This window comes from Bidens hawaiensis, unplaced genomic scaffold (assembly GCF_021521415.1).
Source record: "Bidens hawaiensis isolate Kalapana, Puna unplaced genomic scaffold, B.hawaiensis_p1.1 tig00044939_1, whole genome shotgun sequence".
Lineage (NCBI taxonomy): Eukaryota > Viridiplantae > Streptophyta > Magnoliopsida > Asterales > Asteraceae > Bidens > Bidens hawaiensis.
The window spans coordinates 44,254-58,560 of NW_027505926.1; the positions used below are offsets into that span (position 1 = coordinate 44,254).

At 35.2% G+C, this 14,307-nt stretch overlaps 1 protein-coding gene across 1 annotated transcript; it reads left to right on the plus strand.

Annotated features, from left to right (window-relative positions):
• Positions 1 to 5,400: 5,400 nt before the first annotated feature.
• LOC143615965 (wall-associated receptor kinase-like 2) lies at positions 5,401 to 12,716 on the plus strand. The gene is made up of 3 exons (XM_077088945.1): positions 5,401 to 5,827; positions 5,923 to 6,081; positions 11,551 to 12,716. Exons 1-3 carry the CDS (start codon positions 5,401 to 5,403, stop codon positions 12,714 to 12,716), a joined length of 1,752 nt encoding a protein of 583 aa, XP_076945060.1.
• The last annotated feature ends 1,591 nt before the right edge of the window (positions 12,717 to 14,307 follow it).

The following is a 14,307-nucleotide window of genomic DNA, read 5'->3' on the forward strand; positions in this document are numbered from 1 at the left end:
TGTGGTGTTTCGGGTGGAGTAAGTTGTGAGATGATCCCACAACTCCTAAGATGATCTCGGAAAGCATCACTTAGATATTTACCTCCTCTATCCGAACGAAGTACTTTGATGGTTTTATCGAGTTGATTTTGTACTTCATTTTGGAAGATTTTGAACATTTCAAAAGCTTCATCTTTGTGTCTTAACAAGTACACATACCCATAACGAATATAATCATCGATAAAAGTAATGAAGTATCTTTCACCATTCCTTGTCATTGCCTTAAAGGTACCACATACATCCGAATGTATGATACCCAATAAGTCTTTTGCCCCTTCGTTTGTTCCACTAAAGGGGTCCTCGGTCATCTTCCCAAGTAAACAAGACTCACACTTATCAAATGAATCATCTTCACTTGATTCCAAAATACCATTCTTTTGAAGTGTATGTATGCGGTCTTTGTTTATGTGACCAAGGCGACAATGCCAAAGATAAGTCTTACTCAAATCCATTTTGAGTTTCTTGGTGCTAGATTGGTACAACATGTTATCAAGGGGTGTGTTATCATGAACTAATTCATAAATGCCATTAGACGACATTGCTTTAAAATAAAAGACATCATTCATGAAAACACAAATACCATTATCCATAAACTTAAAATCATAACCATATTGTTTTAACAAAGAAACGGAGATAATGTTCCTAGTCAAACTAGGAGCATATAAAATGTCTTTCAAAATAACTTCCAAACCATTTGAAAGCTTCAATGTGTAGTCTCCTCGGGCTTCGACAATAACCTTTGCTCCATTGCCCATGAAGAGACTAATATCTCCTTTCTTGAATCCTTTATTTTCCTTGAACCCCTGCAATGAATTGCAAATATGAGTTCCACATCCGGTATCCAATACCCATGTGTTAGAGGAAATAAGATTAAGATCAATATGAATCATGAAAGTTGTACCCGAGGTTTGCCCCGCATCCCTCTTAGCTTTCAACTCTTTGAGATAGGTTGGACAATTCCTCATCCAATGCCCTATCTCCCCACATCCAAAGCACGGATCCTCCGAGCTAACCTTTAGCTTCTTCAGTTTGGGTGGTTCCACTATAGCCTTTCCCTTGAACTTGCCCTTGACTTGCCCCTTTCCTTTGGAAACCTTTGCCTTGGGTTCCGAGTGATGCCTTTTCTTATTGCCTCCCTCATTGATCGTGAGAACAGGTAAAACCTTTTTACCCATTCCCGTCTCGGCCGTCTTAAGCATTGCATGAAGCTCACCAATGCTCTTCTCCCATCCATTCATGTTATAATTCATAACAAATGTCTCAAACCTTTTAGTTAAGCCATTTAGGATCAAATCCGTGGCTAACTCGTTTGAGACGCGACAATTAAGGCGCTCGAGACGATCAATGTGGCTTTTCATCTTAGGTACATAAGATGAGACCGATTGGCTTTCCTCCATACGACATGCATGAAGCGCTCGAACCGTTTCGAAGTGTTCCACCCTAGCTTGTGTAAGGAACATTTCCTTAAGTTGGATGATCATGTCGTACGCCCCATGAAGTTCAAAGTCCTTTTGTATCTCGAGAATCATAGTTCCCAACATGAGGCAAGAAACTTGCACCGAATCCTCATTGTGCTTAACCCAATTGTTATGGTCTTCGGCATCGTCAATACTAGATTCATCGGGAATTGGATCTTCTAATACGTAGTATTTCTTTTCTTGCTTGAGAACGATTCTCAAGTTTCGATACCAATCTATAAAGTTGGTATAGTTTAGATGATCCTTATCGAGAATAGATCTTAGTGATAGGTTATTAACGGGTGGAATAATGACGTTAGGTGGATTGTTGATTGTGGCCATCTACAAATATAACAAAGCTCAATTTTAGTATTTTCGATATCAATTATTTTAATCGTTAATGCCCTTTTATGTCTCCAAGACAATTAATGATTAAAATCTAGAACCCAACGTTACATTCAAATAGTAGTTAGGTGACCTTTATCCTACTATTTAAATTAACAAGGAAGTCAACGTTTGACAATTGCAACCCTTTGCAACTTCTAGTTTTATGGGATCGGTTAAGCATCTCATGCTTAGTTGGCATGTTTAATCCCATCAACACCATTGTACGCCATGCTTCGGTGACCCTATTCACATGGTTTCCAATTTAAGTCGTCCTACTTACACACACGTGTGAAATTACACATACAAGTGGTTAGGTGACCTTTATCCCACAAATATGGCAAACCCACCTCAACTCACAAGTTTCCTCTAATGCGGTTAGGTGACCTTTATCCCACACTGAGTTCCCAAGTGATTCGAGTGTCGTATAAAAGGATGGTGTTCAACTTATTTTTATAAAAGGGATTTTAGTTTTCAAAATTCTAGATTGAAAAACTTTTTATGTACCTTTCATTTGCATGCATTCAAATGTATGGTACTTATTTGAAAAACCCATTTTCAAAGTTCCTATTAATAAAACTCATTTTATTATGAAATCATTAGCCTTTAATAAACCCATTTTTATTACCTAACGATTTCTAAGGAACCAATTTTATGCTAGTTGTTGATTTTAAGTAGTTAACAATCAAATTGTTATAACATACAAACAAAAGTAAATCAACCATGCAAGCATAAAACATACACAACCACAAGTTCATAACCATAGCCTCCTAATGTTGACCACACTTGTTGACCGAAGACAAGTGTGTCAAAAGGTCTCTCCTAAAGGACTCAAAAGGAGATGTGCTTGTGTCGGTGAACTCCCACTTGATCCCACATCAAAATGCTCCAAGTGTTCACCCTCGTGTTGGGTCTCCATCATTTTATTTGGGCTTCCTTCCTTGCATCTTCTTTTACAAAATATATCCTAATACATTTTTCTAGTAAAAGAAATGCATCTAATCTACTTATTATTACAAACCAATTGAAATGAATAAATAGATTACAAACCCAAATAAATATTACAACCATTTGAATGAACAAACAATCAACACAAACATTCAACCAAACACAAGGCCATGGCTAGGTTATGAACATCCATTACATATCCAAATATGCAATAACACAATGACCCAAAATTGGTTCCCTTTTCCCTAAAACTTTCAGCCCAAACTTAACAAAACCGAAAGTTTTGGGTTTTGTCCAAACAACACAATCAATCATCCAAATGACTTAGTTTTTTCAAGATTACCACATGCATGTAAAGTATAACCTTGAAAAACCATGGGGTAACCAAAACCCCCAAAATTTTCGGCCATATGGTAAAACCCCACCATAAACCTGAAAAGTTTTGGGTCTAATGAAGCATGCATCCGTATAAGCGGCTCTTGATGCCATTGTTGGGTTTTAACAAGATTATCAAAGTTATAAAATCCCTATTTTTACCAAAAACGCAGCGGAAATAAGTTTTAAATCTTGTTAATTTGATATGTATAAAACCTATTTTACACATGCAAAACCCAAGCCCGGATCTAAATACGAAATACATACTATCAAACACATGCATGACACTATAAGTTCATGCATGTCAATATACCTTTCAAGAGAACAAATCTGGGTGAAGAAGGAGATGATGGAAGGGCAAGAACTTCAAATGGAAGGTCCTCAAGCTTGCATACCCCAAGCCTCCGACAATACACCACTTCTAGCTAGGATTTTCACTTGAAAAACTCCTCTTCCTTACCTTTGATCTTGGCTGAATCCAAGAGCAAAAGAGAGAAGAAGTTGAGAGGATTTTTCCTCTTGTGTTTTGTTACTTGTGTTTTTTGTTGTGTTGTATGAGAGAAGAAAACAAAGAAAGAAAGATAATAAAATCTTTCAAATGGCACCACCCAAGGAGCCAATATAAAGCATTGCATGTCTCCACTAAGGAGAAAGATAATAATAAAATAAGCAAAGGGAGAGAGAGGGGGGCCGGCCCACCCTCTTTCTTTTCTTATTTTCATTATATAACACTTTCTATATTTATATGTACCTTGCATTGTGTCATACACTATGCTTTGTGTTATACACACTTATATTGTGTCATACACAACAATAACACATTGTAGGTAACATGCTTTCTCTCAAAGTATTAATCACCCATATGATTTATTTCACAAGTATATTTTATTTGGAAACCCCTTTCCAAATAACTCGAGTGTTAATATTCATTTGTTATGATCTTATCATATATAAACAAATATTATTGGTGTTTGTCTAGCTTGTTATTGGGTATGACCCGACTTGGATCATGACGTACTAGCCACATCAATAAAATTATGTGTCTTGGGCATAACGAGTCCAACATTTAGTTCGATAGTCGATTGGTGTGAATCTGCTAGAATGAATCGATTTCATAGTCAATTGGTGTGAATCATTATACGAGCAATCTGATCGAATTCTGTATCAAAAACATGAGAAATCCGAAAATTTGCAATCATATTAATGTCACACTGCACCAACACGGCAACGACAAGGTCACATGCACGTCCGTGAGTGCGATTAAATGGCTGATGAAACGAACTCTAAGGTTTGCTCATCCTTATAGACTATTTTAATGTTGCTCTTCTTTGGGACAAGTTTCAACTCATACTCGATCTTTTCTAATCTAATTTTTGTTGCTTTCACATGACAAGCAACTAATTTGAGTATCGATATCTCATGTATCTTGTCTATGTTTTGGAGGTGGTTTGGTTTGTTGTAAAACTCTCACGTTACTAAATAATATTAATTGCAATTGGATGTAATTATTTTTGTTCAAACTTAGTAAGAAAATGATAATGCTTAATTAGGGACACAAAGGTAAACAATGCCGTAAAAGAACTATTTTACAAGTATTCATTATGCGTTTCCCCAACCAAATAGTTCAAGAGTTGATAACATCCACAAAAGTCAATTCCACATTTGGATAATTCTTCCACCGACCCATAGACTGCGCATTGTCCGGAGTGTTTCTCATTTATAAGTTCCTCGAATCACACCCACCATCATAAGTTATAAGCCTAAACACCTGGTAACATTTTCTTGCGTCAATCTTAGCTTGTTCTTGTTCTTGTTCTTAGAAAAGATGAACCCGTTGTACCAAGCTTACACGTTACTCGTGTTGCTTTCTTTAACAGCAATAGACACATCCACAGCGATTCCAAAATACGCCAAGGACGATTGCAAAGATATGTGTGGGAACGTTCGGATCCCATACCCTTTTGGAATCGGAGCAAAGTGTTCTCTCAACAAATGGTACACCGTTGATTGCAACTCCTTTACGCCTTATCTCTCTCAACTAGGCCAACTCCAAGTCTTGAACGTTGACTTAAAATTTCAAACGGTCGTTGTAAATACGCCGTGCAATCAGACCAACAGCCTCGAACTTGGTAGAAGCCCCTTTCTGTTTTCCAAATCACAAAATATATTCGTTTATGAGGGGTGTGGTAATGCTGTCATGATGGATCATGGGACTTTGCTCACCGGGTGTTCCACCACTTGTCCGAATGGCAGTACTGTTAGTGATAAGAGCAACTGCCTTGGCCTCAGTTGTTGCCAAACAACAATTCCTTATCATGTAAAGTCGTACAGCGTGAACCTCTCGGGCTTGGGAGGATATAAATCACCTTGCCGGTCTGCCCTATTGGTTGATAAGGCATCATACTTTAAAGAAAGGTTTCCCCCACAAGGACATAACGCTTATTCTCCAATATCACTTCTGTGGACCCTTTCAGACGTTGACTTCGATCCAACAATTAGTTGTTGTTTTTCATGGCTTAAAATCAAAGTTGATTTGGAAAATGCTTCAGTGGACTCTTGGAAATGCACCTACAGTGAATACACGAAAACGGAAGGAAACGCATATTTAATTGACGGATGCGACTGTAAGTAATTCTGTATTCACTACTTATTATTTAGTGTCCTTATGTGTTTGTATTTTAACGTGTGGCTTTCTCTTCTTAAACGGGTCTTTAATTAGATTCGGAAGAGTGTGCAAAGTGCAGGAATAATAAAGGTTACTGTTACTATGAACCAGCATATGGCGTTGATGGCTTGGTTACCACAAGAAACTTCACTTGTAATTACAGTTTTTTTGGTTACTATCATGAAAGCAAAATATCCCTAGGGGTTATTCTAGGTAATTTTAATCTCTTTTATAATCAATTTACCCCCTATCCACCTGTTTTCTTCGCCGGCCAGCAGTTCAAAGTAGTATTTTTCTTTTTTTATATTGAACTATAAATAGTTCAAAGTAGTGCTGATTGAACAATTAGCAATACTAATTAAAATGCAAAATTCTAGATTATAGCACGCATCATTTTTCGCTGTCGGGTTAATCTTGACGGTTTATGGATCCGGGTCGGTTATTTAGAAACCTATTATCAACCAGATTATAGCACGCATCAATTAGCACGTTAATTTCATTTGTACGCTAACTTTCCCATATGGCTACGATAAAATAAAAACTCATTTGAGTTGTGAAAACTCTAGAAACCTATTATCAACCAGATGCTTTTAATTAAAGTTTGAATCTTGTGATACACAATTAAAATTAATAAAAAAATATAAAGATAAAGTATAATTTTTTTCTCTCTTGAAAATATATGTAAAAGTTACTAAAAAATAGCAAAACATTTTTTTTTAATTTTTTATTTTTATATTAAATGTAAACAACATATATTACATATGTAAAAAAAACTATGTTACATAAAGTTTTTACGAGTTTTCTCAGATCAAATGAGTTTTCATTCTATACATTCGTGTGTTTATAGGGTGAGGATCATAAGAAAACTTTTTGAAATTGAGAACTTTAAGAACCAAATTATGCCATAAAAAAACCCCTTAAAAATTATAAGACGAAAAAAAAAACAAAAAATTTTAAAAAGGTAAAAAAAACCAAAAAAATTTATTTTTCATCCCGATTTCATAAAAAAAAACTAATTATGCATATATGTATATTTTTATTTAATCTCGATTTACATAATGTACACATATATACATTATCATTCATATTAATTGTACATATGTGTATAAAGAATAACAAGTATAGAATTAACAAATACGTATTATATATATATGTATATAATTTTGCTAAATCGATATTTTATAATATTTTTTTATGAAACCGGGATGAAAGATAAAAATTTTTGTTTTATTTTTTTATTTTAGCGTTTTTTTCTTGTTTTATAAATTTTTTTATTTTTCTTAAAAAGAGTTTTTTTAGTGGTTCAAAATGGTTCTCAAAACTCTCAATTTCAAAATACTTCTCACATGACCCCAATCACACACACACACATGGGTTAATTTCATTACATAACTCCAAAAAATTAAGAACTTTGAGAATTCTTAACAAGTAATTATATCGTTTGAAATTTTATATATATATATATATATATATATATATATTGTTAGAGAGTAGTTTTATCATATTTTTAAAATAAATTTTGGATTAAATATACAAATCACAAGTTTACACATGTGTGAAATTTATGTTATAACAAATTTACATATGTGTAAAAAAATATAGATATGTGTAAAAACTAATTTACATAAGTCCAATCGTAAAATAAATATAAAAAATGATAAACTACACTCAAATAATATTAGCATACAAAAAGTTTCATAGAAAAAGTTAGTTGTTAAGGGTTTAGTTCCTCTTTTCTCGGATATTATTAGAGTTCGGTCCCTTATTTCCATACAATCATATGTACATTGCCATACAACCATACAGCCAAACATTTAGTTATATATATCTACATACAATCACATACTTTTATAATATCTATATTCATACACATTCACATATCATACACTTACTAAATATAGCAAATGTATTAATCTATCACATAGAGTATGCACACCGGCCTGAAAAACAAAACAGAGAAATGGGGCTACAACTCACCTAGATCCTGTTTCTTTCTGAGTTAACTGTAACACCTCTTTTCAGCCGGAAATGACTAAGTGTTAACAAATATATGTATTAATTACTACCTAGCTGACTAAACAGACTAACTTAGGACATGAATTTGCAAATTATGGAATCGAAATCACATGGAAATCAAAATCGCATTCGCATGGCCAAGCCAATCGCATTGCATGGATGCCGATCGCGTCGCATGTCCAGCCAATTGTGTCGCATGGCCAAGCCAACCGCATTGCATGGTCAAGCCAATCGTGTCGCATGGATGCCAATCGCATCGCGTATCATCATATGTGATTTCAAATTGGACTTGATCCCAGTTTCAATTGTATCCTTCCACCATTTACCTTCCCTATTCATTCCTTAAGACTCGTTTTACAAATATAACGAATTCTGGGCCATAATGACCTCATCTACTTGTTTTCTATACGATCCGAACATTACTCATTTATCCCGAATCGCACCCGTTAACTCGTTTTTAGTAGAATTTATATATTTCCTACTTGTTATAACCTGAACTAACACCCTAATGATTTTTAAGGCAATCCGAAATCAAATACATAACCTTTTATCCTAAAACATACCTTACGGATTCGGTTCGACCTCGGTTTGAACTAGGGTGATGATCTTGGTATGTTTCTTGTTATTTGATAAAGATTGAATCACGGACACACCTTGGTTCGTCTAGGACCTGGATCCAAATGAGAGAAAGGAGTGTGTTTTGAGTGTTTGGAGGCAAGATGTTGGAATGAGGGTTTAGGGTTTTAGGGAGGTTTAGGATGTTTATATACCCCCAAGCCTATGGACCCTAGGCCCATAACCATTCCCTAATCCATCTTTTATTTCCAATCCCATCACCCAACTTATTATTATTTAACCTAATTAAATAATAACTCATAAATAAATAAATAAAATTCTTTTATTTATTATTTTAAAAATTCGGATGTCACATGCCGTCTCCAATAAGTGCCGGTGTTATCGTTCCACTACGCCATTTTGTTGTGGCGTATGTGGATATGTCGTTTCCAAAAATATACCCTCCTTAGCATAAAAGTCAAGCATGTGATTTGAGATTAACTCACCCCTGTTATCACATCTTATCCTTTTAATGCTTTTCTCAAATTGTGTTTTACCATTTTGTGAAATTCACAAGACATGTTCTTACTTCATGTTTATGTCTAAGTATGAACACCCACACTGCTCTACTAAAGTCGTCAACAATGGTTAAAATATAACTTGCACGTGTGAGGGAGGGTGTTTGATATTTACCCCACACGTCACAATGTATTAAGCCAAAACACGCATAAGTCTTAGTAGCACTAATGGGAAATGCTAATTTTGTAAACTTAGCTTTAACACAAGAGTCACAAAAGTTCTTTGAATCTAACCGAGCATTTTTAAGGAAATCGACATGTGGAAGTTTAGAGTTTGAAGGGTGACCCAATTTTTTAGTCTTTTGTGCCATATGCTAGGAGTAGTCATCATAGCTTGCCTCTTGTCTCTCCCCATCCCATCCATCATCACAATCATCCACTTCAATCGATGTCCTTGAACGTAAGTCCCGCATAACACACAAATCGGGGAAAAAAATGTTAGGGCACATTGCAAATCTTGTGATAGTCTACTAACGGATAACGAGTTGCATATAAACTTGGGAACAAAGAGGGCTTCCTTGACCAACATTCCATTTGGTAGGGTATAATACCCCCCTTCCTTCTACTGCTATGGCTTTGCCATTTGGTATAGTGACAAGTGGTTCATAGTTCCTTTTCGATCTGTTTTTAAGCATGTAATCATCGTAGATTATATGTTTGGTTACACATGAGACAATTACCCATTTAGCTTCTTTGTCGATGTTACCTGCCATATTTACCACGGGCGTATTTTTCCCTTTGGTTCCACCATCTTTGTTTTGAAAAATATGCACAAATTGTTGATACTATGCATTGATCATTCCTGATATCAGACTGGCCTCTTCTTCGAAATGCTCACCAGCGTTTTGCCTTTCTTTTCTTTGTTTGACTTTGCATTGAGGCTGGTCTTGTTCTGTGAAATTGTGAGTATCGGAAGTTGCTACCTCAGTGATGATTCTTTTGGTACCCGAGGCTGCCCTTTGGTGTTCGTCATCTTTACCTCCTCTGCGTTTGTCGCCGGCCATGGTGGTGGCTTTTAGGGTTTTGGTTTGGTCTGTAGATCTTTTATTTATCTTTTGTTTACGTCTGCTCTGATGCCATAATAGTTTTCCGTATTATTGTATGTTGAAAATGACAATCATAATTTGATAATCATATAGAGAAAGCATTAACACATGCCTATTCTATATACAATCTTTTGACAATAGTTAGGCCACATATTCAGCCGATAATAATGAGGTGTGATGAAGGAGAATAAATAGTCATAAATGATAATCCCCATACTCACGGGATGGTGATAATAATTTCCATATGATAATCGTTTCCAGTAGAGATATGTCATTCATTACGAACTCCTTCCCGTTCATTGTTTGTGGAAATTTTATGTCGCCCAGTTGAAAGATCTGATGTCTTGAATCATCATAAGTTACCATGACTATGTTCCCACTGTACATCTTTGGTTTTAGTAGTCGTTCCTTGTCTTTGCTCATATGATCCCAACACTTGAAGTCAACGATCCACTCTTCAAAGGTGTTCGATTTGGTTGTTGTTGTAAACGCATACTCCTTTACTTTCACCACCCTTGCCTCTGTGTCCCAAGGCTCCTCTTCACTTGCTACCGCAGTGTTTCCTTATTCTATTGGTTAACAGCAATCCTTTGTCATTTGGCATCTTTCCCTACAATTGTAACATTTATAAAGAAAGCCTTTGTTTGTTTTTCCCTTCTGGTCACCGGGTTGACTCTTCCTTTGAATGTTTGTTGAATTCTTGCATCCCCACCTTTCGCATAGTTCTTTTGATGGTTTTTGTTTGGCTTACTCTTCTTTGTAATCCTTGCATATATGCCCTTTTCTTCTTCGGTTTTAGTTATTGCAGTCGCTTGCTTTGATAAGGCTTCTTGCCTAGCCAACAAATTGATAAGCTTAGGACTTTAGGGCCCACTTTACAGCCCACTTTACTTAGCTTAGGACTAATGGTTTAAACCTTCCCCTGAAGTTTGGTGACTAGCTCAGGACTTTACAGCCCACTTAGTCATAATAAATTGCATATTTAGTCTACCGGCTCCATCATACTAAATCTTGAGAAAGAAAGGGGGCCCACTAGTAGTGTCTTTTGTGTGACTTATGCAAGGTCGGCTTAACGAATGTGGAGGCCTAAATCGAAACAAGATTTTGGGGCTTTTTCATGATAATTGTTAAGAAAAAAAAATTTGCTTGTTAAAAGTTTTAAACTTATAACCTATGCTTTAATAACAACCAAGCCTATCACAGCACCAAACATTATTTTGAGTTTATTTTATCCATTATAATATATATCTATATATAATAAACTTTTTTTAGATTTGGGGGCCTTAATTAAGTGTGGGCCTAAAACTCTAACTTGTTTTTGCTACCCCACGAGCCAACCCTGGACTTATGGCTTGTTTTGTTGCTTCTTCTGTGTCACTAAATTTCCTTAAACAACAGAAGTATATAAAGCAACGAATCTTCAACTTCTCTTAAACGTTTAGTGTACTTAACTATTTAAATCTTTTTTTGTATTGGATTTCATTCAGGAGTTAGCATAAGCATGGGTATACTTCTTCTTATAGCAACCAGCTATATATTGTACAAAGTGATCAAGAAAACAAAAGAACGTAAACGAAGAAAGAGGTTCTTTAAACGCAATGGTGGTTTACTTTTAAAACAACAAGAAGAAGCTGACCCCTCTTTAGTCGATAAAACCATACTCTTTAAATCACGTGAGTTGGAGAAGGCCACTGACAATTTTAATGAGAACAGAATTCTTGGTCGAGGAGGTCAAGGTACAGTGTACAAAGGAATGTTGGTGGATGGAAGGATTGTAGCGGTCAAGAAATCAAAAATAATTGATGAGAACCAAATTGAGCACTTTATCAATGAGGTGGTCATTCTTTCACAGGTCAATCATAGGAATTTAGTCAAGCTATTGGGATGTTGCTTAGAAACCGACGTTCCTTTGCTCGTTTTTGAATTCATTCCAAATGGTACTTTGTATGATCGTCTTCACAACGAAACAAATGAGTTTCCTATTTCTTTGAGCATGAGATTACAAATCGCTACAGAGGTTGCTGGAGCACTTGCCTACTTGCATTCATCAACTTCCATCCCAATATACCATAGAGACATTAAAACCACCAATATACTTTTGGATGACAAATATAGAGCCAAAATTTCTGACTTTGGAACTTCAAGATTTGTATCCATGGATCAAACTCACTTGACTACCTTAGTTAAAGGTACCTTTGGGTACCTAGATCCTGAGTATTTTCAATCTAGTCAGTTCACTGACAAGAGTGATGTTTATAGTTTTGGAGTTGTTTTGGTGGAATTGTTAACTGGAGAAAGGCCTGTTTCCCTTACAAGATTCGGTGAAAACAGAAATTTGGCCACACACTTTATGTTAGCTATGGAAGAAGAGCGTGTTATGTCCATTCTTGAGTCAACTGTCATAAAGGAAGGTACTAGGGATGACATCTTGGCATTAGCTAACCTTGCAACACGATGCTTGAATTTGAACGGAAAGCAAAGGCCAACCATGAAAGAAGTGGTTATAGAGTTAGAGATCATACGAACATCTCATATTCCATCCGAAGATCAAACTAATATAAGGCATGTGTCATATGGGGAGGAATTATCAATTCTAACATATGGTGAATCATCATCGACATTCTTAAGTTTCAATGATAGGATTAGCCAATGATTCAAAAATGTTAGTTGTTATTCATTGTTTGGTAAATTATGTTGTCTTATAACTGGACAGTATGCAGTTGAACTTTATCTAAACATAAATCCATCAGATTCATAAGGTCCTTTGTAACTCATCTTGTTGTATACGTGAATTTTTGGCTCTACATCAATATAGGTTTATGTAATATATGTTTCTTTCTTTTCATGTTCTAATTTGTTTGTGCTTCTTTTATAAAAGAAAAACTCTCTAGGTATTTCGTGTTGAGTAGCCCCCTACTAAGTTGAAGCCCCTTAGTGTATAAAAATTCATTTTAATGAAAAATTAGTTAGGACCTTGGGTAACATAGAGTTAGTTTTAATATTCAACTAGATGCATGTCCGCACGATGCTACGGGTTACGTACGCAAACACAATATCGAACGCGTAATCAGTGTCAACACGTGCATAACCTTGCAATGAAACAACGATAACCTCAACGCGACATGGGACTTGTAACCGGTGTCGGTAAGTGCAACACACAATGTCATCCGCGGAGCAGTTGTCTAAACGTGTGTAACATGTGACGAAAATCAAGAAGCTAAGCTTAAATATGCAGTAGTTTTAAAAAAAAATCATTTTTTTAAGCAAACATGTTTTGACTCAAATCCCTTTCTGACCCGTCACTGTTCTAACTCAAAACGTTCTTACCTAATCCCTTTCGACCCGAACCCGTACCGAACCGACCTGAACCAAATTATCCATTTTTTGTATCAACCCGTTCCGAACCTAATATGGTCTTATACAGGACCAGATTTTGCCCTATCTGACCTGTTGCCGTCCTAACTCATAATTTCGTAACATGTTAGTTTTTTTTAATTAAAAAGTGTAGCAATACCTTTCTCAAATAAAAGAGAATAAAAAGCTTATTTTTATGGTGTAATTTTTTTTATAAAAAAGTATTAACGTGTGAAAATTTATAGCCGTTAAAAAGTCATGGGGTAGTTAGTTTAGAATAATGGATAAATGTGTAACTATATTATAAATTAACAAAAAAAATGGTTAAAGTTGAAGGATCACTATTGTTATTCTTTTTGAAACCAAATAGTTAGCCACTTAACCCTAATACGGTCTCATACATGACCAGATTCTGCCCTATCTGACCTGTTGCCGTCTTAACTCGTAATTTCATAGCATGTTGGTTTTTTTAAATTGAAAAGCATAGCAAAATCATACTCAAATTAAAGAAAATAAAATGCTCGTTTTTATGATGTATTTTTTAAATAAAATATATTAGCATGCGAAAAATTTATAGCAGTTAAACAATCATGGGTTAGTTAGTTTAGAATAAGAGTAAATGTGTAATTATATTATAAATTAACACAAAAAAGTGGTTAAAGTTGAATGACCACTATTGTTATTATTTTTTAAACCAAATAGTTAGCCACTTAACCATAGATCATATGACCAAAATACAATATTGCCCCTAGATTTCCAAATTTAAATGCATTGTTGATTATGCATTAAGCATTAAATATTGGACCTCTTAAAATTTAAGAGCCCCGTCACTTCTATATTATATATAGTATTGATATAGATAAACTCGATATAAAAGAAACTAAAAGTTA

What these genes read in the sequence shown, in the direction of transcription:
- LOC143615965 (XM_077088945.1), top strand. Translation starts at nt 5,401, where the DNA reads ATGATGGATCATGGGACTTTGCTCACCGGGTGTTCCACCACTTGTCCG. An exon ending in TTTAATTGACGGATGCGACT is followed by an intron (nt 5,828 to 5,922) that starts GTAAGTAATTCT and finishes GTCTTTAATTAG; the next exon opens with ATTCGGAAGAGTGTGCAAAG. An exon ending in ATCCCTAGGGGTTATTCTAG is followed by an intron (nt 6,082 to 11,550) that starts GTAATTTTAATC and finishes GATTTCATTCAG; the next exon opens with GAGTTAGCATAAGCATGGGT.